Genomic DNA, 26,041 nt, shown 5'->3' with positions numbered 1-26,041 from the left:
CTAAAGGGACGGAAAGCGGAGGAACAGATAAACTGATTCAATTGAGTGAGTAATTTATGTGGTGTTTGTTCACCAAGAGCAAGTGCTTTTGCTGTTTAGATTACAAGAATGCTGTGTTAGTTTTATTTATTTTTTTATTATCACAGTTTTACTACAAATAGGCTACCATGGTTAGCCATGGTTAATTTGTGGTTACCATGGGTTAACTATAGTAAATGTTTTTTTTTTTTTCTGTTGCCAGATTATATAGGCCTATCCTATATATTTACATTTTAAGAGGACACATTGGATGAATATAGAGATGCAGTTTTCACTGGATTAACAGAACTGTGGATAGTTTCCATGTGTACTCGTCTAGATCAACTCTGAATAAAGAAAAGAGAGGTTTAGAGGCCGGGTTTGTGTTTATGTATGTGACATTTTCCAATATTCTCTTTTGAGTATTCAAACAATCCAAAGAAAACATCTTTAAAACAGAAAGAAAAGTCGCTTACAAAATTAGATTAGCATTAATAAAATCTGACATTGCCAAACAACACAATCTTCCTCAGAAGAGACAAAAACAGCAACTCACTTGTGTCTGACTTACATTATAATTATGCCCATAAGCTTTTTTGTGAAATTTGGATTAATTAATTAATCTGTTGTTTGACCTCTTCATATTTAAGGAGAGAACTGCTGTATAGTTTCCAAAGTCAGACATCGCTTGTTATGATTTTCAAGGGTGTAGAATTTAGTAGAGATGCTCTGACATGTCACTACCAATATCAGCCACTACTAAATTTCCCCTAGCAATCATTTTGATCGAACAAATTGGGGTAGCTCCAGATTCCTATTGAAATGACTCAATGTGACCGCATCTTGAGAGCAACATCAACACTATGCTTGTCTTAGTAAACAGCACTAATTAGTGGCCAGCAAACATCTTAATGATGTGTAAATATTGCCATCTCACAGGTCTGATGTTCCTGCACTTCACAGCCACACTGTGAGCGACTGGCATCAATGATACTTGACAGAAACAAAAGCACCTGCTCGTGTGACGCAAGGCTGCGGCTCCTGAGCTCTTCACAAGAGACTCAAGTGCCCTGGATGTGGCAGTGATCGAGCAGTGACGTGTTTCTCTCTCAATACAGCACTGCTGGCTGAATCAATCCAGACTTTCACTCCAAATGTTTCTTCCTCTGGAGTTTAATTCAGTGTTGATCCGCCTCTCCGAAGCCCAGCAGACCGCGGAGACACTGCGTTAGTATTCACTCGAGTCCAGCGCTTCAGATGGGCCTGGACGTCACAATATGAGTGCATTACATAACCAGTTTCAAGCTTTCAGATTTTTGAGGTTTTGATTTCTGAGGCATCATCATTTGTTTACAGACACTTGCTTTATAATTTGCATCTAAAGACATTCACACATTTTAAAGCATTTAAACACTTTTCAAGGCCACTATGTTGTGATACTGGCTGCATTCACTACATATACAATAAGGAGAACTAATTTCATGATTCACAGATTTTAAACTGCAAATTAAATTAAGATGACAATCAATACTTCATCACAGTGTGTTTTCTGGTATAATTGTAATTATGCCTTATGTTCTGTGAAGATTGATTACATGTGTAAAAAATAATAATAGTCATTTTGAAATTAGCCTGTTATTTTGCCTTCAAATTATTTTATGTTACTCTGTTTGGGATCAATTTGACACTGGCAAAAAAACACTCTGAAATAAATGAATAAATTATGTAATTGAGGGACTATATAACACTTGGAATATAAAACATTCAGATTTATTTTACAATTTAGAGTAAATTAATATTATCTTCCCTTTAAATTATTTTAACAAACAGACAAATGAATAAATAAATAATTGGGGTACTAAATAAAATTCACATATATTCACACACACACACACACACACACACACATATATATATATATATATATTAGTGCTGTCAAACGATTAATCGCATCCAAAATAAAGTTTTTGTTTGCATAATTGATGTGTGTGTTCTGTGTATATTTATTATGCATATATAAATACACACACATACAGTATATATTTTGAAAATATTTACATGTATTTACATGTCTATATTGATATTAAAATAATTTATATTATAAATAAATATAATTAATATATAAAAATAACCTATTTTTCTTAAATATATACACTGTAAAAAAATGCCGTAAAATGTACGGTAAAAAACCGGCAGCTGTGGTTGCCAGAATTCTACCGTAAAATATACGGTGGCAACGTTTTAGGCTTCACGGTTTTAACTTAAATTTACAGTTAAATACCGTAATTTCATTAACTGATATAATGTTAATATACGAACCTATTGAAGTACCGAAATCTGTTTTGTACCTTTGAAATACACTAATAACCACCAAATGCAGAAGGTGATGAGAAAGTCACATGATGAACCAAAGCCCATCACAAGCAGCTTTTAAATAATAACATATATGAAAGGTGCACAGTGTCATTCGCACAAGCACTAAACAGCATCATGGTGAGACTCATTAAACTGAAATATGCAATAAACATTAATTTAACAATATTACATGTAACATACAACCCTAATAAACATAACTGATAAGAAAAAAACTAAGAAGAAACCTAGTTATTTCAAAGAAAAAACATCAAATTCAAACAAAATTTGAAATGCAACACAGGGAATTCTGGGAACGTCAATTTACAGTTTTTCCCTGTAAATTTTACATTCTTTTTCACTTCCAAAAGCGGTATTTCACCGTAAATTAAATTTCAGTAAAATTGTCTGAAATGTCTATTACAGTTTTTCACCGTATATATTAGGGGAACTTACCGTTAACCATTCAACAGGTTTTTACCGTAGCTTTTTTGCAGTTTTTTACCGTTAAAATCACGGTCATTTTTTACGGTGTAGATGCATGCGTGTGTATTTATATATACATAATAAATATACACAGCACACATACATGTATTATGTAAACAAAAACTTTTATTTTGGATGCGATTAATCGCGATGAATCATTTGACAGCACTAATATATATATATATATATATATATATATATATATAATTTTAATGTGTTACTCTTTGAGATTGACTTGACCCTAGCAAAAAAAAAAAAAAAAGTATGTATTTGAGAGACTATTTAAAATTAGTTGTTTAATATATATATATATACATAAATAATCAAATGTACACTGAAATATATTTACCTATTTAGGCTTACATAACCATTAACAGGTATATACACATTTTTACATGTGAATATTTTCTCTTGCATCTGAACCCACACAAGAATCATAGCGTATTCCGTCAGCAGTGAACTAATCATTCCTTTATTTGGAAAAGAACTGGAATAACATCAAACTAAATAGAAGAGTAGATCAGGGACCTTGATTTTTAGAAAATGTCAGTTTTCAAGGACAGTAGCTGGCAAGACTGTCGATTTACTGTTAATGAAACCACTACTTCATAATAACACGTATCAAATCAGTGTAACATAGGTAGCACTTTAATTCAAATGGAGAAAACCATATGACTTGCTGTTATTACTCTTTGTGCTAAATGAAGAGGTTTGAGGCATTGAATAGAAAACAAAAGGGCAAAAGAACACAAATTCATCTAGTTTGGTTGATTTTACAGCTGGAAGTCTCAGAGTTTCACCCGTTTTGCCCTGTAAATTGTCAAATGCTGTTCATGCATCAACTCATAATGCTGTATGTCAACATCTGCTTTGCTACATAATCAGTTTAAGCATATGATTGATCATGTTAGTAGGTAAGAAAGAAATCATAACTCAAAGCATGTCAAAATATCATCTACTCAAAGTGCTCCTTAAACGTCGCTCTGAATTTAGAAGATTCGTACAAAAATAACAAGAACTAGATATATTGTGCATAAAATCAGAGAACCAGACGAGATTGTACATGTTCGTCACACACGGATGTTTCTAGCTGCTGCACATGTACTTCTGCGTGAGACTTTGATTGTTGACAAAGACGGGATCCACCGTGGCCACTTTAGCAGCGATGAACGAGTGAATGCAATGAAGCACAGCCGTCAGATTAGCAAACTCCAGCTCCTGGAAGAAAAAAAACAACCAGAAAGATGTTTCTCGCTTACATTTGAAAATTAAACTGGCTCTAACCTGATCTAAACTGATTTTTATCAAGTAAACATCAGAATAACTGTAGTAATATATCCAGATGAACACTTACTGGACTGAAGCAGCTCAGCTTTACTTGATTCTCCAACAATCATTTTTTTAGAAAAATCAGTGCGTCTCAAATCTGATCATCAGGATCTTTTGAGGAACATTTGTTTCCAGAAGCTTTACGTTCACTGTTCCTCAGCGGAGGAATGATCTTCATCTCACATCTTCTGAGGAGCGTTTATTTCTTCATCTCTCAATCAGCATTGGATTGCATTGCATTATATGTTCGGATCATTTCAATCTCATCTTACTAAGACATATTATTGGAGATATAGAGTGCTCGACTGATATTTACATCATTTTATGCAAGTAGCCGCTATATTGTTAGAAAAATCTCACTGAATTGTCATTTTTGTTTATATAAATATCAGCCTCTGCATAAAAACTGAGCTGTTTTTCCTTCATTTTCCTTCATGAAAGCCTGATGGATCAAATACACTCAACAGACAAAAAAAAAAAAAAAAAATAAATAAAAATAGCAAGGTTTTTTTTTTTAAATTATATAATATCTAAAAAGAAAACAGAATAGAAAAAGAATAGAGCAAGCTAGTGTTAGAGGCCTTTTTGCTTTTGTTAATTGTATAATAAATAAAAAGAAAATAAATAAATAGAATACAAAAAGAATTGCGAAGCTAGTGTTTAAAAAAAAAAAAAAAAAAAAAATATATATATATATATATATATATATATATATATATATATATATATATATATATATATATATATATATATATATATATATAAGAATAGAATTTGAATAGAGAGTGCTTGAGTTAGAGGGTCAAATAAAGATGGAAGAGATGTGTTTTAGCCGATTCTGAAGATGGCTAAGGACTCAGCTGCAGGTCATTCCACCAGGAGGAAATATTTTAATTCATTTTAATTTTATCAAATGAATGATAAATCTGATATCAAAACAGTCAAACTAATATTGTAAACCTGAAAAATATTCTATGTTTATACAGCATACATGTTGACTTGATATTTCATCTTAATATTCTCATGTAAACACATTCTGACCTTCATTTCGATCTGTTTATTCTCTGAATTCTGGAACAGGAGCTTCACTCGTGTCTTGCCGTCATCTGATGAACCCTTCAGCTGGGAGAACTTATATTTCCAGATGGTTTTCTGTGGAAAGCAAGTGAAAATAAATAAATAAATAAAAATAAAAAATAATATAAAATAAACAGAGCAGACAGGCATGCAAAAGCTAAAAATATAATGTATCAGGGAATGAAATTAAGCAGCACAACTGTTTTCAACATTGATATTCAGAAACGTTTCTTGAGCAGAAAATCAGCATATTAGAATGATTTCTGAAAGATCATGTGACACCGAAAACTGGAGTAATGATGCTGAAAATCCAACTTTGATCATAGAAATAAATTATATTTTAACATTCACATATTTTAAATCATGATATTTTACTGTTTTTACTGTATTTCTGATCAAATAAATGCAGCCTTGGTGAGAAGAGACATCTTTCATTTCACCATTTCGTTCAAAACATTTCACCAACCTCAAGCTTTTTTAAATATAAAGTAGATGTTTATCTCTGTTACAACCGTGGTCCAACCGTAATTTTACAAAGCTACGAGAATACTTTTTGTGCAAAGAAAACAAAAATAATGACTTTATTTAACAATTTGTCTCCTCCGTGTCACCCTCTAGCTCCATTTTGGAGAGTATCGCATATGCAAACAATTATGCAACGTATGTACACAGATATGCTGTTTACATTGTTTCCGCTTTGATCTGAATGTAAACAATATAGCCACATACTGATTAAAGTCACATGTCTCTTTTTGTTCAGTTAATATAGTTTTGTTAGTTAAAAAGACTTGTAATGCTTTTCCAATGTGGGGCATTAATGACAAACATTAATGGATAAGTCAGTCTAATAAGTAGACAATATTGTCTTTGTTTGTAAGACAACTTACAAGACTAAGATATCCAGAAAACAGACAAAAGTGGTTGAACATACTCTAGGCCTCAAAACTAGACACTAACCTCAAGAACGGTGGCAATCAACAGATGTTAAAAAGATGAGCCCTTTACATCATAGTACAACAAATAACTAACAATAATGATAAAACAACAACAAAAAAGTTTAAATGAAATCAGCAAACAGCAAAAAAATAATCCCATAACAGTAACTGCATAATTTATTCATGCTGCAATGCATGCTGGGAACTCACAAAGCCTTAACATTTCAACAATATGAAATATGATTGTTCAGACTGTGTTTGACTATAGTTTGGGTAAATTTTGTTGGTCTGACGAGGGTTTTATGTAGTTTCAAGAAAATAGCATTTTTTAGTATATGTGACTCAAAAGGTTTCGTAAACTGGAAAATGTGCAGTTGCATTTTTACAGTGTGGATTATTTTAACGATCTGTTTGCTACGTTTCTGAGCCTTGGTCGTGTAAGGATCCTTGCTGTCTGTGAGAGGGTCAGAAAGCTCTCAGATTTCATCAAAAATATCTTAATTTGTGTTCCGGAGAGGAACGGAGGTCTTACGGGTTTAGAACGACATGAGGGTGAGTAATTAATGACATAATTTTCATTTTTGGGTGAACTATCCCTTTAATGCTGAAAGAGCAATGTTGTCTTTTTGCTGATATTATGCCAGAAAGCAGAAATATATCTATTTACTTCTCTGTTTGATAAGGCTCACTGTTTCTCTGTTCTTTCTTCATCCTTGGCACAACAACAAAGCTACAATAAAACAAAGTCCATCTCCTGTTGTCTCTCACATCAAAATCCAGCCACATATTTGTTTAGATCTGTTTTGGACTGTTTTGTCTTGTAAACGGTGCTTGATCTGCAGATTTCTCTCCTGATTCACACCAGAACACTTTTTCACTGGAGGAAGCGTTATTATGGATCAGGGACTCTTAATGCTGGATGTGTTTTAGCTTTTGTCTTCTCCAGATGTTCACTGATGGACTGGAGTGCTGTGGATTATTGTGATGTATTTATCAGCTGTTTGGACTCTCATTCTGACGGCACCCATTCACTGCAGAGCATCCATTGTGATGCAATGCTACATTTCTCCAAATCTAATGAAGAAACAAACTCATCTACATCTCGGGTGGCCTGAGGGGGAGCCCGTTTTCATTTTTGGCTAAACAACTATAGCTTTAAGTTAGCCCATTAAGTACTTTAATTTCATGAGGACTGTAATAAAGCTCTTTCATTACGGGTATTTGAGCTGGTTTGGGTTAAACGCACAGACGTGATCAGCGCATCATGACTGAAGACAATCACGTGTAACACACTTTTCACTGATGTGCAAATCACCACCTGCTATTCGAACCAAGAACAATACATGCCAGATTTAGACGGCACAATTGAATTGGCCTGTCAGCCTCGTAATCAGCCCGTGTTAGTCTATTCACGCTGTCTCACGATTGCAGATCCCAAAGCTTCGGCATGAATCACAAATCACGTCATTAACCAGCACCTGCTGAACTCTTCATTTCAAAAATACAATTTGATTAAGCTGTAATTAAGGAAACTAGTTCTATTAAAGGGTTCAACAGTTACAGCGCACACGAGGACGTCATCTGTGTGCTTTTAACCGCTTTCTGAAATGATCGTCTGATCAAACTGATTTGTGTCATTTGATCCAACAGGATAAATGTTTTAGAGTGTCACAAACATCCCAGAATTCATCAGATTCACTGATAATACACTGTAAATAACTAAACAAAATGTCATATTTGCTGTTTTGCCTCCAGAATGATGTCACTTCCTAGATGATAATGATGATGATGATAATGTCATTGAGGAACTGGCTTTTGCTATTTAAAGGTTTTTTTTTCAGACTAAAAGGATGGAAAGGGATTTTCAAAACACTAGAAAAACCTATTATTGCATCACAAACCAAAATTAATATTCACAAGCAAACATGTTTTGTTTAAACATTTTGATATTGATAATATTTTGATAGAAAATAAAATAAAGAAAAATTAAAATAAATTAATTAAAAAATAAATAAAAACAAACATAAACATGGATAGAAAAACTTTAACTGACCACCAATTAGAACAATATTCACAAGAAAACATGTTTTATTTGAAGCATCTTGATATTGATAACATTTTGATATTTCAATAGAAAATAAATAAATAAAAACCAAAATAAACATGGGTGGATGAGTAAATAAAACAAACAAAAAAATAAATAAATAAATAAACTGAAGCAAAATGGGAAGACTTCTTAACAAACTACATATTTTGATAAAAAAATAAAAAAATAAAATAAATAAAATAAAGATAAAATAAACATGGATGTATGGATAAACAAAGCCAAAACATAAAACAAACAAATAAATAAAACGGTAAGACTTCGTAATAAACTGGATATTTTGATATAAAATAAAATAAATAAAACTAAAAATGAAAATGAAAGTAAATAAATAAATATACATGAAGATAAATAAAAAGTAAACATGGATGGATAGATAAATAAAACCAAACAAAAATCTAAAACATAAAACAAAACATGAAACAAAACCAAATTTGAACACTTCTTAATAAACTGGATATTTTGATAGAAAATAAATAAACAAAAGTGGATGGATGGGTAAATAAAATCAAACAAAACATAAAACAAACAAATAATAAAGAAAAACAAAACAAAACAAAACGGGAAGACTTTCTTAATAAACTGGCAGCACTGCTAGCAGGCCTGACCTGACAGTGTTTTGCTAATAAGAGTAAATCAGCTTAGGAACGAGCAGAAGAGTAATCAGCTGAAATACTGAGCGCAATATAAAGGCGGTTTATTCTGAGTTCAGTGCTGTCAGGACTCAGCTGCGAGTTTCTGCTCAGAAAGCCAATAAGCAGCAGAAACCAGAGGCGCAGTTTGATTTTCTAACCTTTGAGATGCTGTCGGAGCAGGAGAAGCCCGACTCGAAGTCGAGTGTGAAGCACAGGATCTTCCCTTGACTGCTGCACATGTAGCTTTTCGACTGCAGAGAAACAACAACAGCGTGATTTACACAGAGAGCTCACAGGCCCATTGTTTGCTGTAAATACTTTAAAACAACAGACCACATTCATATTTAAATCACTGAACATTCAACCCTCCTGATCTCGCATGCTTTATATTCCCGGGAACAGGACAGGTATGGCACGGTCGCCATGGAAACAGCTTACACAGAGAAACTATGACTAACCATCCACTTTCTGAAGAAAATCAATATCCAGTCCAGTAAACCTCCAGTACCATGGTAGAACCATCTGTTACTACGGTATACTACCACAGTATTATTTATGCATGCATCTCTCTACGTTATATTTGTATGTACTGTATGGTTTTATTTATTTATTTTTTACAAATAAATAGAAACAAGCAAAAAAAAAAAACAACAACAACAAAAAAAAAAAAAAAACATGGATTGGTAGATGGATAAAATAAAATAAAATAAAATAAAATGAGATTTAATTCTTAATAAAGTGACAGCACTGCATAGCAGGAATGAATGAATGAATGAAACAAACAAACAAACAAACAAACATGGATGGATCGATAACAAATTAAAACAAAAAATAAAATAAAATAAAATGGGAAGATTTCTCAATAAACTGGCTGTACTGCATATCAAGAATTAATTAATTAATTAATTAAATAAAAACATGCATAAAATAAAATATAAAATAAAACAGGAAGATTTCTTAATAAACTGCCAGTTACTATATACTGTGGTAGTACCATAGTATATAGGCCTAGTAACTGGCAGTTTATTAAGAAATCTTCCTGTTTTATTTTATATTTTATTTTATGCATGTTTTTATTTATTTAATTAATTAATTAATTCTTGATATGCAGTACTACCAGATGGTTCTACCATGGTACTTTAATGTAAATATTTAATCAATTGGTCACACTTTATTTTAAGGTCCAGTTTTTACTATTAACTATGACTTTTGCCTCCTAATTTGCTGTTTATTAATAGTAAGGTAGTTTAGGTATGGAGTCGGATTAAAGGATCTAAAATATGCTCATGTAGAATAAGGCATTGACATGTGCTTTATAAGTAACGGATAATCAACGGCTAGCTGTGCATTAAACGATTTGAATGCATGAAGTGGAGGCGAAGAACCGCCCGACGCACAGCGGAGCCTCCACGAAGTGCATTCAAATCGTTTAATGCACAGCTAGCCGTTGATTATCCCGTTTATGCCATGGTCATTTCCCAGCATTCACATATTAAAGATGTTAATAATATTTGCACTGCAATATTTGACGGGAATGATAAAAATGACGGTTATTTTCGTCTGTATTACTATTCAACTCTAACTGTATGTTACTATGGTTACCAATGTTTATAGGAAGCGCATTAATATAGAACGTGATTAAACTGACCAGGAACTACCTGTGCGGTTCAACAATTTAATCAACACCTGCCAGCCAATCAGAATCGAGTATTCAGACAGACCATGGCATGTACTAATAAACAGCCAATATGCTAGTAATATATATGCTAGTTAATAGTGAGAACTGGTCCTTAAAAAAAGGTTTTACCAATCAATTAGTTGATCATTATTTATTTATGTTTTTTTTTTTTATTCAGGTGCCACTGAACAGAAATCTTCAGTGGACGGAGTGAGAGGATCACAGATCTCAGCAGCAGCGGAAGGGTTTGTGTAATTGTGTCTGATCATCTGTTTTGTTCATTATAATTAGATTCCTGGAAGTTTGTGTTTCTGGTCAATGTGATTATAGAGTTGCATCGCTACTCACAACGCACTGACCCTCACAATCACATTACAGTGGCCTGAACCGATGCACAGTCCCTGAAGAGCATCGGACTGAACACTGAGCAGCTGGAAAGAAGATAAAACTGCTCAAAATAAAATAAAATGAAACAAAATGAAATAAAATAATAAAAAACAAAACAAAACAAAATAAAAGCTTTGGATGAAGTGTCTGCCAAATGCATAAATGTAAATTCAAATTGTAAATGATCTATTAACTGATTAAACTGTTTACATTCAAAACACATCTAAAATAGCCATGCCTATTTTTTAAACAAATTAATAAAAAAAATTAATAAAAAATAAAATAAATAAATAAACACAAAAACAAACAAACAAACAAAAATAATAATAAAAATAATAATAAATAAAATAATTAAAAATAAATAAATGTAATAATCAATTTAATTGCTTAAATATTTACATTAAAACAATAACAATAAATAAATAAAAATTCAAAACATTAAAAAAAATAAATACAAAAATGAAAATGCATAAAACCTTACATACATATAGATGCATGCACACAAATATAACTATTATTAGGATCATAAAATATTTAAAATATTTTTATTAATGAAATTAACTGTAAGCTATTATTGTAAAGTGTGCGCACAATCCTTAACATTGATTATTACTGATTATGATTACAAAACACCTTTATGCTGAACCTGACTGATGACTGACAGGCTTATTTACAACAAATTAATACTAACAAATAATAATCCATACCCAAAATTAAAATGCAAAAAAAGTTAAAAGCATGACCGGATCTCAGAAACTCAGCCGTCTGCTTTGCATTTCCAAATCAAATCCTCAAAAGAGGAAACATTTGTAGCTAAATATGCATGAAATGTAACAGTAATATTCACAGTATTACAGTTTGTGGCTCTTGAAATCAATTAGGCACGAGGAGGAGAGCGAGTTTTCGCAAACGCCCGCCGGTGACATTTGGATTCTGCAACATCATCAAGCAATCTGTCGAGCCAGAGAAGAAGCCATTAAAGTTCGTCATCACAGCTCTGACTAATATGGATGGAGCAGGGGAATTACGTCCTGCCGGCATTTCTCTGGGGTCCTTATTATTTTCTGCATTAAACTCCCATACAGCTCACAGAAGTAGGGACCAGTTACTTTAGAATCAGAGACGATACTATTATAGTTTTTATTTACTTTATTTACATTATCAGTTTATATTTTTTATATTTTCCATTTTAATTTTTGTTAAAGTTTTTTTTTTCTTTTTTTTTTGTAGTTTTTAAAGTTTAAAAATTTTTTTTTTTTTTTTTTTTTACAGTTTTTCTAAATTTTGTAGTTTTTGTTAACATACTGTAGGCTACAAAAATATACATAAACAATAATTATATACACATTAATATATATATAAATACACACACACACACACACACACACACACACACATATATATATATATATATATATATATATTTATAAAACAATAAATAAATAAGATTTTTATTTATGTCTAAATATTTTTTCTTCTCAGTTTTACTGATTTTAGCCCAATTTTAGTATTAAATAAAAAATAAATAAAAATAGTAATCAAATAAAAAATAAAATATAACATTTAAAAAACTAAAACATTAAAAATAAGTAAATTTTAAACAATTAATTTTTGTTAAAGTTTTAGTAATTTTGTTGTTTTTATCATTTTAGTAGCTTTTTAGTTTTAGTTATATTAATATCTAGTTAAAATGATAAAATAAAATATAAAATGAAAAATTTAAATTAAACAAAAATAAAATATACAATTAATTAATTTTTAAATTATTTTTAATAGTTTTGTTTCCTATTTATGTCTATATAGTTTTTATTAATGTCTTATTTCAGTAGTAGTCATTTTAGTACAATTTCAGTACCAAGTTTAAAGTATAAAAATAATAATGAAATAAAAAATAAATAAAATTAAAATAAAATTAAAACAAAAATACAATTTACTAACATTTAAACAGTTCATTCATTGTAAAGTTTTAGTAATTTTGTTGTGTGTGTTTTTCATTCTTAGTAGTTTATATATAGTTTTTATCAGTTTATCAATTTTATTATTTTGGTACGACAAGTTAAAGCTAAATTAAAATGAAAAATTTTGCACAGGCCATTAGCTGAAAAAATAACTAAATATTTTATTTCAGTTAATATTTATTTTTATTTTTATAAGGTTTTAATGTTAGTTACAGTTTTAGCTTACTATAATCACTCTAATTAATTAGGGACTCTAAATTGCATGAACTCAAACTTTCCAAAATGTCTTCAAGATATTTTAAAGTCTCTTCTCAGTTGAGATGCCTAGCATCGTCTGGAGTCATGAAGGTCTCACACTCACAGAAAGCACAGACGTGCCGTGGCGTTATAAGAGACGCATGAACTCCAGCAGCCAGAGGAAGCAAACGCTAGCGAAGTGGATTTGCGGCTCTCACTGTCTGCTCGTGTAAGCGGCGCCTGTCACATGTAAAGCACAGAATACACGCCGCTAATTGGAGAGCTTCTCCTGAGGGATGGGAAAAACACAGAGTGAGGTTTGTCGAGGATTTCCTTGTCAAGCTGAGCAGAGAGAAAGTCCCAGCATGCTGCAAATGTGCCACATTTCTGCTCTGCAGTCTGTGAGAGCAAACACGGATGCTTCATCAACAGCCAAACACCAAAACCAACCCTCTAATCCAAAACTACAAACACAAGGCTATTTCTCACAAAAAAAGAACTGCTTTTTTATTACGTTCTTTTAATAAAACTAAAAAAACCTAAAATATATATATACAGTATATATATATATATATATATATATTTCTGTCTTTTATTTAAAAATAAATAAATAAAACAAACAAAATAAGTAAATAAAAATTATATTTACTAAAACATAAACAATTATAAATAAATAAATAAATAAATACATACATACATACCTTACATACATATGAATATGAAGTCGATTATAAATAAAATCAGACAAAATCGTTTTAAAAATTAAATATAAATGAAAAAATAAATAAAAATATACTAAAATTTAAACTATTAATAATAATAATAATAATAAAATTAATTAATTAATAAAACCTTGCATACATACACACATACACACATCAGACATGATTTTTATTTCATTGTAACAGATGCATCTACAAAAACATTTGGACAAACATTAAAAAATAATCATTTCGGAGGGGGGTTTATGTCATGTTTAAGTTATGCTGTATCTTACAGAGATATAAATATACTCTATGCAAGTATTTGAACCCAAACACTATCTACGCTGTTCGATTTTATGCAGTTTTAGTTATTTTAGTACCATTTTAGTATCAAGTTAAACTAAATGTATTTTATTTATTTTTTTATATATATTTTATTTTAGTTCAATGTATTTTATTTCAAGTTCTTTAATGGTTTCAGTTTTAGTTAACTATAATAACCCTGATACCAACACATCTGGTTTAATGGCACAGGTATTCCAGTAGAGCTGCTTATCACTGAATTGAATATGAACTACAGAATCAACTCTGTAAATACTGTAAATACAAGCATGTTAAGCCTGTGTTGTGTTTGCTGATCTTAATGGATTGCAACGGATGCATGCACTATAACATTTGGACAAACAAATGCTCTTTCATTTGTATGGGCTGCTGTTTTTTGTTTTACTGCATCTCATGAATATGTACATATTCTATACACGTGAATGCAAACATGCATGTAATCGACGCACTGCACATGCATTTCAGATGAATGTGACAATGCATGCAATGCAGACTGTAATTAACATGCAATGCAAGTAAATTGCTTCTATCCACAGTTTTCTCTCTGCAGCTACTGTCATGAAGAGAATCTTGTGTGCTGTGCACTGGCCAACTGCATCTGTCCAACAGTGAAATACGCACATCTGGTGTTTTTCTACCATATAATGCATGTTAAGTATGTATTGTACAACAGAATTGTGTGTTGCAATGCACTGGCCAATTGTCTGATTGTATACTTGTCTAAAGGATGTTTTTGTCCCAAGACAATAAAACAAATCGAGCTGTCTTGAGAACAAACCACTAATCAAGCGCTAATTGAAATTCTCTGTCACCTTTAGTAGCATCCCTAAGGACAGAGATATGTGTTCGTTCTCGATGTGGTCCAGCATTCATGGTGATGCTGATGATGCTGACAAACGCAGAATGAACTCATGTCTTTCTGGAGTGCATCTGAAGCGTAACGCTGCTCTGTACACACTCCTGCATCTCTCCGAGCCGTCAATCACGAGAGCTGGACAATCAAGACTAACTGATGAAGGACAATAACATCATCAGCGGAGTGACGCGGAGCACAAATCACTGAGTCTGCAACTATCGTTAGTGAATTACTCAAAGTCACTTTCATCTTAATTAGTGGTGTTTGTTCAGAGAAGCAGCACTAGGGTCAAATATCTGAACAAACACACAACATTAAGTAGTGCATTTCTTTCATATTTACTTATACATAGCTAATATACAAAGCTTTACATCATAAATATATATGTCTGTGTGTACTGAATGTATGTCTGTATATATGAAATGTATAAATATAAATGATAAATTATGTTCATGTATTTATGTGTGCATATGTATATATTTAATACAAATAAATCTATATAAATAAATAAAAATATTTAGCATTGCAAAAATATGCATTATGTATAAATATTATCTATTATCTATCTATCTATCTATCTATCTATCTATCTATCTATCTATCTATCTATCTATCTATCTATCTATCTATCTATCTATCTATCTATCTACCTATCTATCTATCTATGCTCTTCATTCATATCAGAGGTGGCTATTCGCAGGGGACTGGTCTGGTTCAGATCTACCTCAGGAGCATCACCGCTCATCTAAACCAGATCTCAGCGCACTGAACCCAGAGAAGCTGTGATCCTGAACTCCCGCTGACTTCCTCACATAAAACCATTACACAATCCTTCACGCTCCTCATAAAAGTGTCCCGCAGCACGCGGAGCTCGGGCGTCTGAGGCGTGCGGGGAGCGCTCTGGACGGACGGTGGCAGATAATCAGACTGAATCTGGAGCTTTGCATGTTGCCCTTTCTGTGTCGGAGCATTGCAGTGATTTAAATCGCCTCTGACAGCTTCGTTCCTTTGTATTATTTATAAATGTCTGGTTAAGGGTAGGCAGTAATACAGCTCGTGGGCTCAGGGCTGCTTTCTGACCCTCTGCTTTTGGGCAAATGGGGGAAAATGCACCAAAATCCTTGAATAGACATTTGCTACAGCGCTGAGAGAAAATCCAGTTAACATGTTGTGAAGATTTAGTGGAGAATGTTTCAAATGGCCTTAATGAGCCTCCATTAAAATTATTAGCTATAAAAAATGGAATAAAAACTCTTCTTTTAAAACCAGTTCATAAACTGTTGCATTCAATTCAGTGAAAGAGCTGAAGGAATTACACAGAACTGTATTCAGCATGTGTTTCATAAGTAAGAGTCATTCTGTGCAATTTGCTTGAATATGTGTAATATGAAAAATATTCACAACACTTAATGAAATGGTATTGAATCAGGAAATAAAAATGCTGGGCAGGTTGACATGAAAACATTCTTAAAAATCTGCTGTTAAAGAGTCTGAACCAGTCATTCAACTTCTGAAGGCACTGACGCAATCGCTCCACAAGAAAACGTGTTAGCTAGTTATGTGGTGGAAATAAATACATGAAGACCTACAGAGGACATGTAGTTGCTTGAACTGAAAATGGTCAGTGGATCTACTAAATGCACAAACGTAAACATAAATGCTGAGAGTCAAGACATTTTGGCACGTGACATCAGAGAGCTTTAATGGCAGCAATGCACACATAACACAGAAATCTCTTGCTTGTGTGTGCATGTTTTATTTTTAAATATATATTTTATATAACTATAACAGGTTCAATGTGTGAAAGTGGCTAGTTAAGCCATTTGATATCAATCTTTTACAAGTTTCCAGCAGTTTTTATTAGAGGAATCAGTGCTCCCAAAATAACTAAAAAATAGGGTTGCACAATATATCTAGGTAAATCGATATCGCAATATGGCTTACTGTGATTTTCAAATCGCAAAGGCTGTGATTTAATTAGATAAATATATGATATAAATGATATAACACTTCACTCTGAAACCCGCAGCACATATTTGCAAGCATACTAACAAAATAAAAGCTCAATTCAGGGTTATAGCAGTCAACTAAATCTATTTGTGGTTTATGGGGACTCTCCATAGGCGTAATGATTTTTATACCGTACAAACTGTATTTTCTATCGCCCTACACCAACCCTACACCTAAACCTACCCCTTACAGGTGTCACGAATCCTGTCCATGCACTTCATTGTTCATGTGTTCATTCATCATCAGAGGTCCCACTACACAAACTGTTGCACGCCACCTCAAACTACAATTCCCATCATCCATTGCACTGACGACACACACACAGCTGATTGCACTGATTACACGCCTTACTTAAGCCATGGACTTCCTCTTTGTCATTGCTGAGTATTGTATGCACTTATCTCTCTCTCTTAGCGATAGCTACTCTACGGAGCCCACTTAGTTGCCATAGTCTTGCCTTGCCTGTTTTTCCCATGTTTTGATTCTAGCCTGTGTTTCCTGGATTAACCCTTGCCTTGCCGTTCGGACTCTGTTTGCACCTCTCTTGGTTTACAGCTTGTGTACCTGGATTATCTCTCTGCCTTGCCCCATTGGATATTGTTCGCCGATCGAAGACCCATGCTTGCCCTAGGATTACTCTTTGTCTTGTCCCTGCCATACCTGTTTGCCGTTGTTTGACCCTGCCTATGATTTGACTGTGTTTAATAATAAAAGCTTGCACTTGGATCCGCTCGCCTCTCGTCTCATTGGCTCCATTACAGAAGGAAACTTTCTGCATTTTTAGATTTTCAAAAAAACACCATTTAGTATGTTTTTAGCAAGCCTTTTGAATTACGGGGACACAGGAAGTGTCCTCATAAACAACCTTCAAATTGTAATACCTCTGTCATACCCATGTCATTAATCACATTTGTGCCCCTGTAAACCACAAATACCAAGAAAGAAAATATATATCAAAAACAACAAAAACTTCAAAATTAAAATGTAAATTTAAAATTATCTTATTATTATTTTATATAATAATTATATTATCATATTAAATTGGTCAAAAACAGTAATAACAAGTTGAAAGTTTTTTTTGGTTTACCTTTTCAAGTTTTTTTTTTTTTTTTTTTTTTACAAATCGTTCAGAATGGTTCAGACTCAAAAAGTAAAAAGTCATTTTTTCCTGCTTTTTTTTTAAACTATTTTTAATTTCTATGCAGCTGCACTCTCCATCAAAACCTCAATCATTCTAGAATGATTCATTCAATACACTGTATAATGCAGAAACAATGCCACAATGCCAGTTTTTCCAATATTGTACAACCATCCTCCAAAGGTCAAATTCATCACATCCCATCAGGAGCTGTAATTCTGAGGTGAATTTCATTTGAAAACGGGCGTCATGTTCATCTACTCACTAGCCTATAAAAGTGAACATTTCACACAATGAAATCCATCACCGATTCATTCACGACATGTCCTTCAAGGAAACAAAAAAGCCATTTGGAAATCGCCCTTAGAATAAAGACCAAACGGACACATGGAGTAAATTTCGCTGTCATGACTTGGCAGCATGTCCCGATGGTCTATTAGGCCTTTTTGTGGCCTTTACTCCCTCAATTAGCCTCAAATAAAACGTTAGCGCTGTGTTAGATGAGGATTTTGATTTCTTGCATGGAATATGATATGCAGTTTATCCAGAGTGCCATTAATCTGCTCCTCTAAGCTAAAGTATGAGCGAATCAACGCCGAACAGCCGCCGGCAGAGCGCTAAACCTACATAATGCTCATGAGCCATAAATAAATATGCCGTAGTAATGCACACTTGCACGTCGGGATATCAGCGAATCGAGCAATGTGAAACTCTCCATTTGACCCCGGGTGGTATTTAAGACGACTTAAACGTGAGTAACGCGAGTCTCCGGAGCTGCTCAGACTTAAATCCCCTTCATCCCGTGAACTTATGTTAGCATATACTTCATAATAGACGCCCTGCAGGAGTTCACAGGGACACCGGAGATGCGCTAGACCTTTGTGCGGTCGAGGTAATTTAACGGCTCAGCGAGGAGAGGTCTCACAGAAAAGACTCTTCAGAGGAATTTAATTAAAGCAGTAATAACATTTGAAACGCACGAATCAGACACAGACGCGTTCCTGCTCTCGCATGCATCGCACCGCAGTGCTGACAGATGCAGAAATCAGTGCTTCACTTGTCATATACCGCTTTCTGTGTGTTTCATCTCTTTTTAAAGCCTGATGGACAGGATATATATTTTAAATTAAAGGCCTCTTCTTGTTACCGTAATGCAAAAAGTGCACAGCATTGCTTTAATATTATTACTGTAATGCATTACTGAAAAACAGATGATAATTCTATTAAATACAACAAATGCTGCTATTTGATACTGTGCCTAAACAGGATGGTTTTCACTATTGTATTATAGTAATAAGAATAATGCAATAAAACTTCCTTAAATGGCATTTGGATTGATTTCTGTGGAAGCTTTTTTCTGCCAAGGAAAAAATAATTAAAAAGGAAATGGAGACATTTTCTCAAAATTCTGACTTTTCTATTCATGCAATTGCGATTTTACATCTCACAACTCATTAAAAACTCAGAATTGTATGATAGGAACTTAGAATTGTGAGATATAAACATGCAATGCCAAAATATGAGACTTTCAGAATTATCCGAAAAAAAAAGTCTAAAATGTAAGATATAAGCTTGTAATTCTGAGAAAAAGTCCAAAAATGTGAGATAGAAACTCACAATTCTGAGAAAAAAGTCCAAAATGCAAGATATAAATGCAATTCTGAGAAAAAAGTTCAAAATATAAGAGACAAACTCGAAATTCTGAGAAAAAAAGTCCAAAAATGTGAGATATAACCGTGCAATTCTGAGGAAAAAAAGTCTAAATTATAAGATATAAACTTATAAGGTATAAACTGAAAAAAAGATATAAATATTGCATATTTATTTAGTTTAAAACATAAATTCTCAGTTCTGATGAAAAAAGTCCAAAATATAAGATGCCAAAATTAAAAAAAAAAAAAAAAGTGTAGTGAGCATTGCACACAATGAAATCCATCACAGACCATTTCATTCACAATATGCCCTTCAAGGACACGAAAATGCCATTTGGAAATATTTTGACACAAGAAATACTGGCAGCGCAACAACAAAATTGTTAAGCTGAGAATATTATCAAATACTCTGTATACATACAGTAATAAGAACAAAGCAATAAACCCCCTTCAAAATGCATGACCAATGATCTGTTCCCAGTTTCCGTCATGTTTTGTAGGTTTGCACTCACCCGGACTCTCTGCACCTCCATGAAGACAGCTCTCTGAAAGGCTTTCTCCCACAGCACCAGTTCTGAGCCCAGCTCGACGCTGTAGCAGAAGCTCTGGCCGTGACCAACCAGCACGCTGAAGCAGAAGGGTTCACTGTCCCGCAGCTCACCGTCCTGCTGGAGCCCCATATAAAACTTGGTCTGTATCCAGCAGTCTTCGGCTATCCACAGCTAGACAGCAGCAAAAGAGACATAGTGACTGTTCTAAGCTTGTTTGGTTTCTATAAATATAAATATATACACTACTGTGGTATAGGTAAGGTTCGGGGTCAGTAAGATTTTTGTTATGTTTTTGAATGACTTTTCTGCTCACCAAGGCTGCATTTATTTGATCAAAAATACAGTAAAAACTATAATATTGTGAAATATTATTACAATTTAGAATAACAGTTTTCTATGTGAATATATTGTAAAATGTCATTTTTGTGATCAAAGCTAAATTTTCAGCATCATTACTTCAGTCTTTAGTGTCACATGATCCTTCAGAAATCATGCTAATATGCAGATTTGATGCTCAAGAAACATTTCTGATAATTATCAGACCATTATTATGTTGAAAACAATTGTTCTGCTGAATATTTTTGTGTAAACTGTGATGCATTTTATTTTTCAGGATGCTTTGATGAATAGAAATTTAAAAACAGCATTTATTTGAAATAGAAATCAACTTTTGTAACATTATAAATGTCTTTCCTGTCACTTTTGATCAAATTAATCTTTGCTCAATAAAAGTCTTCAAAAAGAAATTCAAGTCCAAATGTCTGAATTGTTGTGAATTTTTTACATAAAAAAATATGCATATATATATATATATATATATATATATATTTTTTTTTTTTTTTTAATTGCTGTTTTGTGTTGGGGCAGAGTAAATACAAATCCTTGGTCATGACAAAAAAAAGAGAGAAAAATCGTATTGGTTACGTATGGTAACCCTCGTTCCCTGATGGAGGGAATGGAGATGTTGTGTCGAGTGTACGACACTAGGGGTCACACTTGGGAGCCCAAATACCTCTGACATCTTTGAGAAAAAGACGTTCGTAACCAAGATGTTCTCCTTCTGTCGTTCACTTTGATGTTGTGTTGAGTGTACGACACTAGGGGTCCCTATATTAAACGCCACAACCGCCGAACTGCGATCACGAGTCCACGGGGGCGCAGATGTTGACAAGCCAGCATGTCATGACCAAATGCACCTCTCCTCCTCGTAACCTTCCAGCGCCCAAGACTTAAGACCTCACTCTCCAACATACGGGAGAGCTGCCATAAAGGCAAAGGTTCCCTCAGCTGGTTAGTCTTTTCCCTATAGTAATACTCACCATAATATTTCAGCTGAAAAGTCTTGGTGGTGAACGTTGGGACAGTGACTATTCCCTCATGGGGGCAAGGCACTACGGAGATCACATCCTACCCGATGGGAAGGTAATATGTGAATATTCACCTATGGACTTACAGAGGAAGTACCACATAGGGAAGATTCTGAGGTGGGCTCCGCGTAAGGGGAGCACTACCAAGAACCCAGAACCTGTTGACAGGTAGAACATCTGTCTAGGGGTTACACTGATTCTCACGGGCAAGTCAGTGGAGAATACACACAAGGGCCTGAGGAGCCGCTACCTGTGGAGCACTAACCCAATATGAGAGACCCGATAGGCCGTCAGGATTGCATCCACAATCCAGTGGGAGAACCTTTGTCTGGAGACAGCCTTCCCCTTCTGCTGTCCTCCAAACAGATAAAGAGCTGTTCAGAACGTCTGAAACTCTGAGTGTGATCTAAGTATGTGCGTAAGGCTCGCACTGGGCACAACAAAGACAGGTCGGGGTCCCCTTCTTGAAAGGGAATAGCTTGCAATGTTACCAACTGGTCCCTGAAAGGAGTGGTGGGAACCTTGGGCACATATCCAGGCCGAGGTCTCAGAACAACGTGAGAGTCTGCCGGCCCGAACTCCAGGCATGATTTGTTAACGGAGAGGGCTTGGAGATCCCCCACCCTCTTGACGGAAGTGTGCGCAGTCAGGAGGGCCGTCTTCATAGAGAGGGCACTGAACTCAACTGACTGAAGGGGCTCAAACGGATCTTCCTGTAAGGCCTGTAAGGCGATAGTGAGATCCCAAGAGGGAACGAGGCGTGGCCTCGGAGGGACCCAATACCACATCTCCGAGGGTCCTTCCCCTGGGAAGAACACCAATTTACGAAAATGCGCCACTTCAGGTCATACAACCGCCTCGTCAAGGGGGCTCTGGCCTGAGTAATTGTATTCACCACTGCTGGTGAAAGGTCTCTGAGTTCCTCCTGGTCGTGTCCAGGGACCAAGAATGAAGGTTCCAGAGATCCGGGTGCGGATGCCAAATCGTGCTCCTCCCCTGAGAAAGAAGGTCCCTCCTCAGGGGGATTCGCCAGGGAGGAACTAATGCCATGAGAACGAGCTCCAAGAACCAGGTCCGGTTGGGCCAATGAGGGGCCACAAGCAGGAGCTGCTCTCCATCCTCCCTGACTTTGCACAGTGTCTGTGCAATGAGGCTCACTGGGGGAAACACATACTTGAGTAAGCCCCTGGGCCAGCTGTGTGCAAGTGCGTCTGTGCCGAGAGGAGCCTCGGACAGGGAGTACCACAACTGGCAATGGGTCGATTCCGACGAGGCAAACAGGTCCACCTGTGCCTGGCCAAACTGACTCCAAATTAGCTGAACCGTCTGGGGGTGAAGCCTCCACTCGCCCCTGAACGAGACCTGTCGTGAGAGGAGATCCGCTCCACGATTGAGGTCACCTGGGATATGAGGGGCATGCAGAGAATTGAGTCTGTGCTGGATCCAAAGTAAGAGATGGCGGGCGAGTTGTGACATGCGATAGGAGCGAACACCACCCTGGTGGTTGATGTATGCAACTCCGTATACCTCCTCGCTGGACTCCCATTGAGGGCGGTAAGGGCAGAGGAGCCGGTGTACCCTGTTCTGGCCGAAAAAGGGGCCTTCCATGATTTCGTCAGTTCCTCGTGCACTTCTGGGAAGAAAGGCACCGGGGCCGAACGCGATGGAGACCACTCCAGCCCGATGCTCTTGGCTGCCCGGGCAAGCATGGCTGCCATCTCAGCGTCAGCCTTGGACTGAGGATCAGCACCCATAGGGGCCTGCTCAGCCGAGTCATTCACTGGCTCAAGCCCGCCCTCCGATGCTGCGATCGACTGCTCGTCCTGCTCACGAGTCCCAAACGAGAAATTGAGCCTGCACACAGACTGGCTCTCAAACTCATCCGGAACCTCGACCGGTAAACACGAAGCTAGGGAAGAATGAGAAGCCCGCAGGGACTGACTTGGCGAAACTATCCCATCCTCCCCATGCTCTCCCGCAGTGCACATCGCTGTGGCCTCATACCCAGAGGTAGAAGGACCAGAACAGCAAGCAGCCGCGGTGACTCTTTTGGAAGCACCCGAGCTGCGAGCTCAACGTGCCGATAGGAAGTGCCTAGCAAGCAGTTTTTATTTTAATATGTATTTATTTTTAACAACAAAATGTGAAAACAAATATTTTATTTCTTTAGAATAATGTGCACTGATGAATCATGTACAATAAGAGCAGGAATATGGTTTAGGAACATATGTTTTGATTTCATGTTGACTTTAAATGAAAAAAACAAACAAATATAGAGCACTCAGCATCTACTGATAAAAGCCATACATGTGTGTTCGTACCTTATGAACCTTAAAGAGAACCTCACAGAGGTGAAAACTAGCCTCTGCTTGAGCCCAGTCTGATGCCAAGATCTGATATAAAAATACAGAAAGAAATCTCAATGTTACACATCCATGATTAGTGAGGATACAGTTGCTTACTGCAGTCCCCTTGCAGTAGGTTAAAGGAGTAGTTCACCCGAAAAAGAACATTTGCTGAAAATGTGCTCCCCCTCAGGCCATCCAAGATGTAGATGAGTATGTTTCTTCATCAGATTTGAAGAAATGTAGCATTGCATCACTTGCTCAGTAATGGATGCTCTGCAGTGAATGGGTGCCGTCAGAATGAGAGTCCAAACAGCTGATAAAAACATCACAATAATCCACAAGTAATCCACAACACTCCAGTCCATCAGTTAATATCTTGAGTAGCCAAAAGGTATACGTTTATGAGAAACAAATGAATCTTTAAAACTTTTTTAACTGCAAACCGTTGCTTCCTGTCCATAATCCATAATATACTCTGCAGGGAAATAGTCAATCTCCTGTTGTCTCTCACATCAAAATCCAGACACATATTTGTTTAGAGCTGTCTTGGACTGTTTTGGCTTTAAAACTTTAGTTAAAAACTGATGGACTGGAGCAGGGCTGGACTGGGACAAAAAATCGGCCCTGGCATTTTTTGGTCCTGGTGGCCCACCACCATGTATATATATACACTACCATTCAAAAGTTTTTGGACAGTAAGATTTTTAATAATTTTTTTCTTCTGCTAACCAAGTCTGCATTTCTTTGATCCAAAATACAGCAAAAACAGTAATATTGTGAAATATTTTTACTATTTAAAATAAGTGTTTTCTATTTGAATATATTTTAAAATGTAATTTATTCCTGTGATCAAAGATGAATTTTCAGCATCATTACTCCAGTCACATGATCCTTCACAAATCATTCTATTCTGATTTGCTGCTCAAAATACATTTATTATTATTATTATTATTATTATTATGCTGAAAACAGCTGAGTATGATTTTTTTTCAGGTTTCTTTGATGAATAGAAAGTTCGGAAGGACGGCATTTATCTGAAATAGAAATCTTTTGTAACATTATAAATGTCTTTATCATCATATTTGATCAATTTAAAGCATCCTTGTTAAATAAAAGTATTAATTTCCATAATTTCTTTCCCAAAAAACAAAACAAAAATTATACTAACTCCAATCTTTTGAAAAGCTTTTTTATTTCAGATAAATGCTGATCTTTGGATCATTCTATTCATCAAATAATCCATAAACAATAATAAATATTTCTTGAGCAGCAAATCAGCATATTAGAATAATTTCTGAAGGATCATGTGACACTGAAGACTGGAGTAATGATGCTGAAAATGCATCTTTGGTCACAGGAATAAATTATGTTTTAAATATATATTCAAATAGAAAGCAGTTATTTTAAATAGTAAAAATATTTCACAATATTACTGCTTTTGCTGTATTTTGGATAAAATAAATGCAGGCTTGGTGAGAAGAAGAGAATTCTTTAAAAAAAAACATAAAAAATATTACTGTTCAATAACTTTTGACTGGTAGTGTAGAGATGTATCATTGCATCGAGTTGTTTTGGATAATAAAAAAAACGTCAGGTCTGACAACATTGTCTTTTCGAATTTAAATCTAGATTTATTGGCATTGGCCCATGGAAACCTCTATGAACACACTTGACATGACTTGGCCAAAAAATCGCGGTGGACGAATTTACGTTTTATTAAGAAGTGTTTGCGTATGCACTAATGTCGCGTGCACACAGGGTAGATGCCTGACTCCGCTGCGAGTCCGAATCAAGCACTTTACCGATTCAACTGCTCTCCTCTCCTCCTCCTGCCTGGCTCTTTACGCCGCATCACTCACCACAGAGCAAGCCTGTTC

At 35.0% G+C, this 26,041-nt stretch overlaps 1 protein-coding gene across 1 annotated transcript in view; it reads right to left on the bottom strand.

Annotated features, from left to right (window-relative positions):
• Positions 1-3,120: 3,120 nt before the first annotated feature.
• Positions 3,121-26,041, bottom strand: part of sntg2 (syntrophin, gamma 2) — a 101,403-nt gene continuing 78,482 nt past the window's right edge. Inside the window, exons 13-17 of the mRNA XM_058748382.1 lie at positions 24,138-24,209; positions 20,411-20,620; positions 9,095-9,187; positions 5,227-5,337; positions 3,121-4,074 (exon numbers count right to left, since the gene is read on the bottom strand). Coding sequence (XP_058604365.1) covers positions 3,943-4,074; positions 5,227-5,337; positions 9,095-9,187; positions 20,411-20,620; positions 24,138-24,209 — 618 coding nt within the window. The 3' untranslated portion in view covers positions 3,121-3,942. The remainder of the gene's footprint in view (positions 4,075-5,226; positions 5,338-9,094; positions 9,188-20,410; positions 20,621-24,137; positions 24,210-26,041) is intronic.

The sequence above is a fragment of the Onychostoma macrolepis genome, chromosome 17 (genome assembly GCF_012432095.1).
Source record: "Onychostoma macrolepis isolate SWU-2019 chromosome 17, ASM1243209v1, whole genome shotgun sequence".
In the NCBI taxonomy this organism is placed as follows: domain Eukaryota; kingdom Metazoa; phylum Chordata; class Actinopteri; order Cypriniformes; family Cyprinidae; genus Onychostoma; species Onychostoma macrolepis.
The sequence above is the reverse complement of the archived record's forward strand: the minus strand, read 5'-3'. Positions and strand labels throughout refer to the sequence as shown.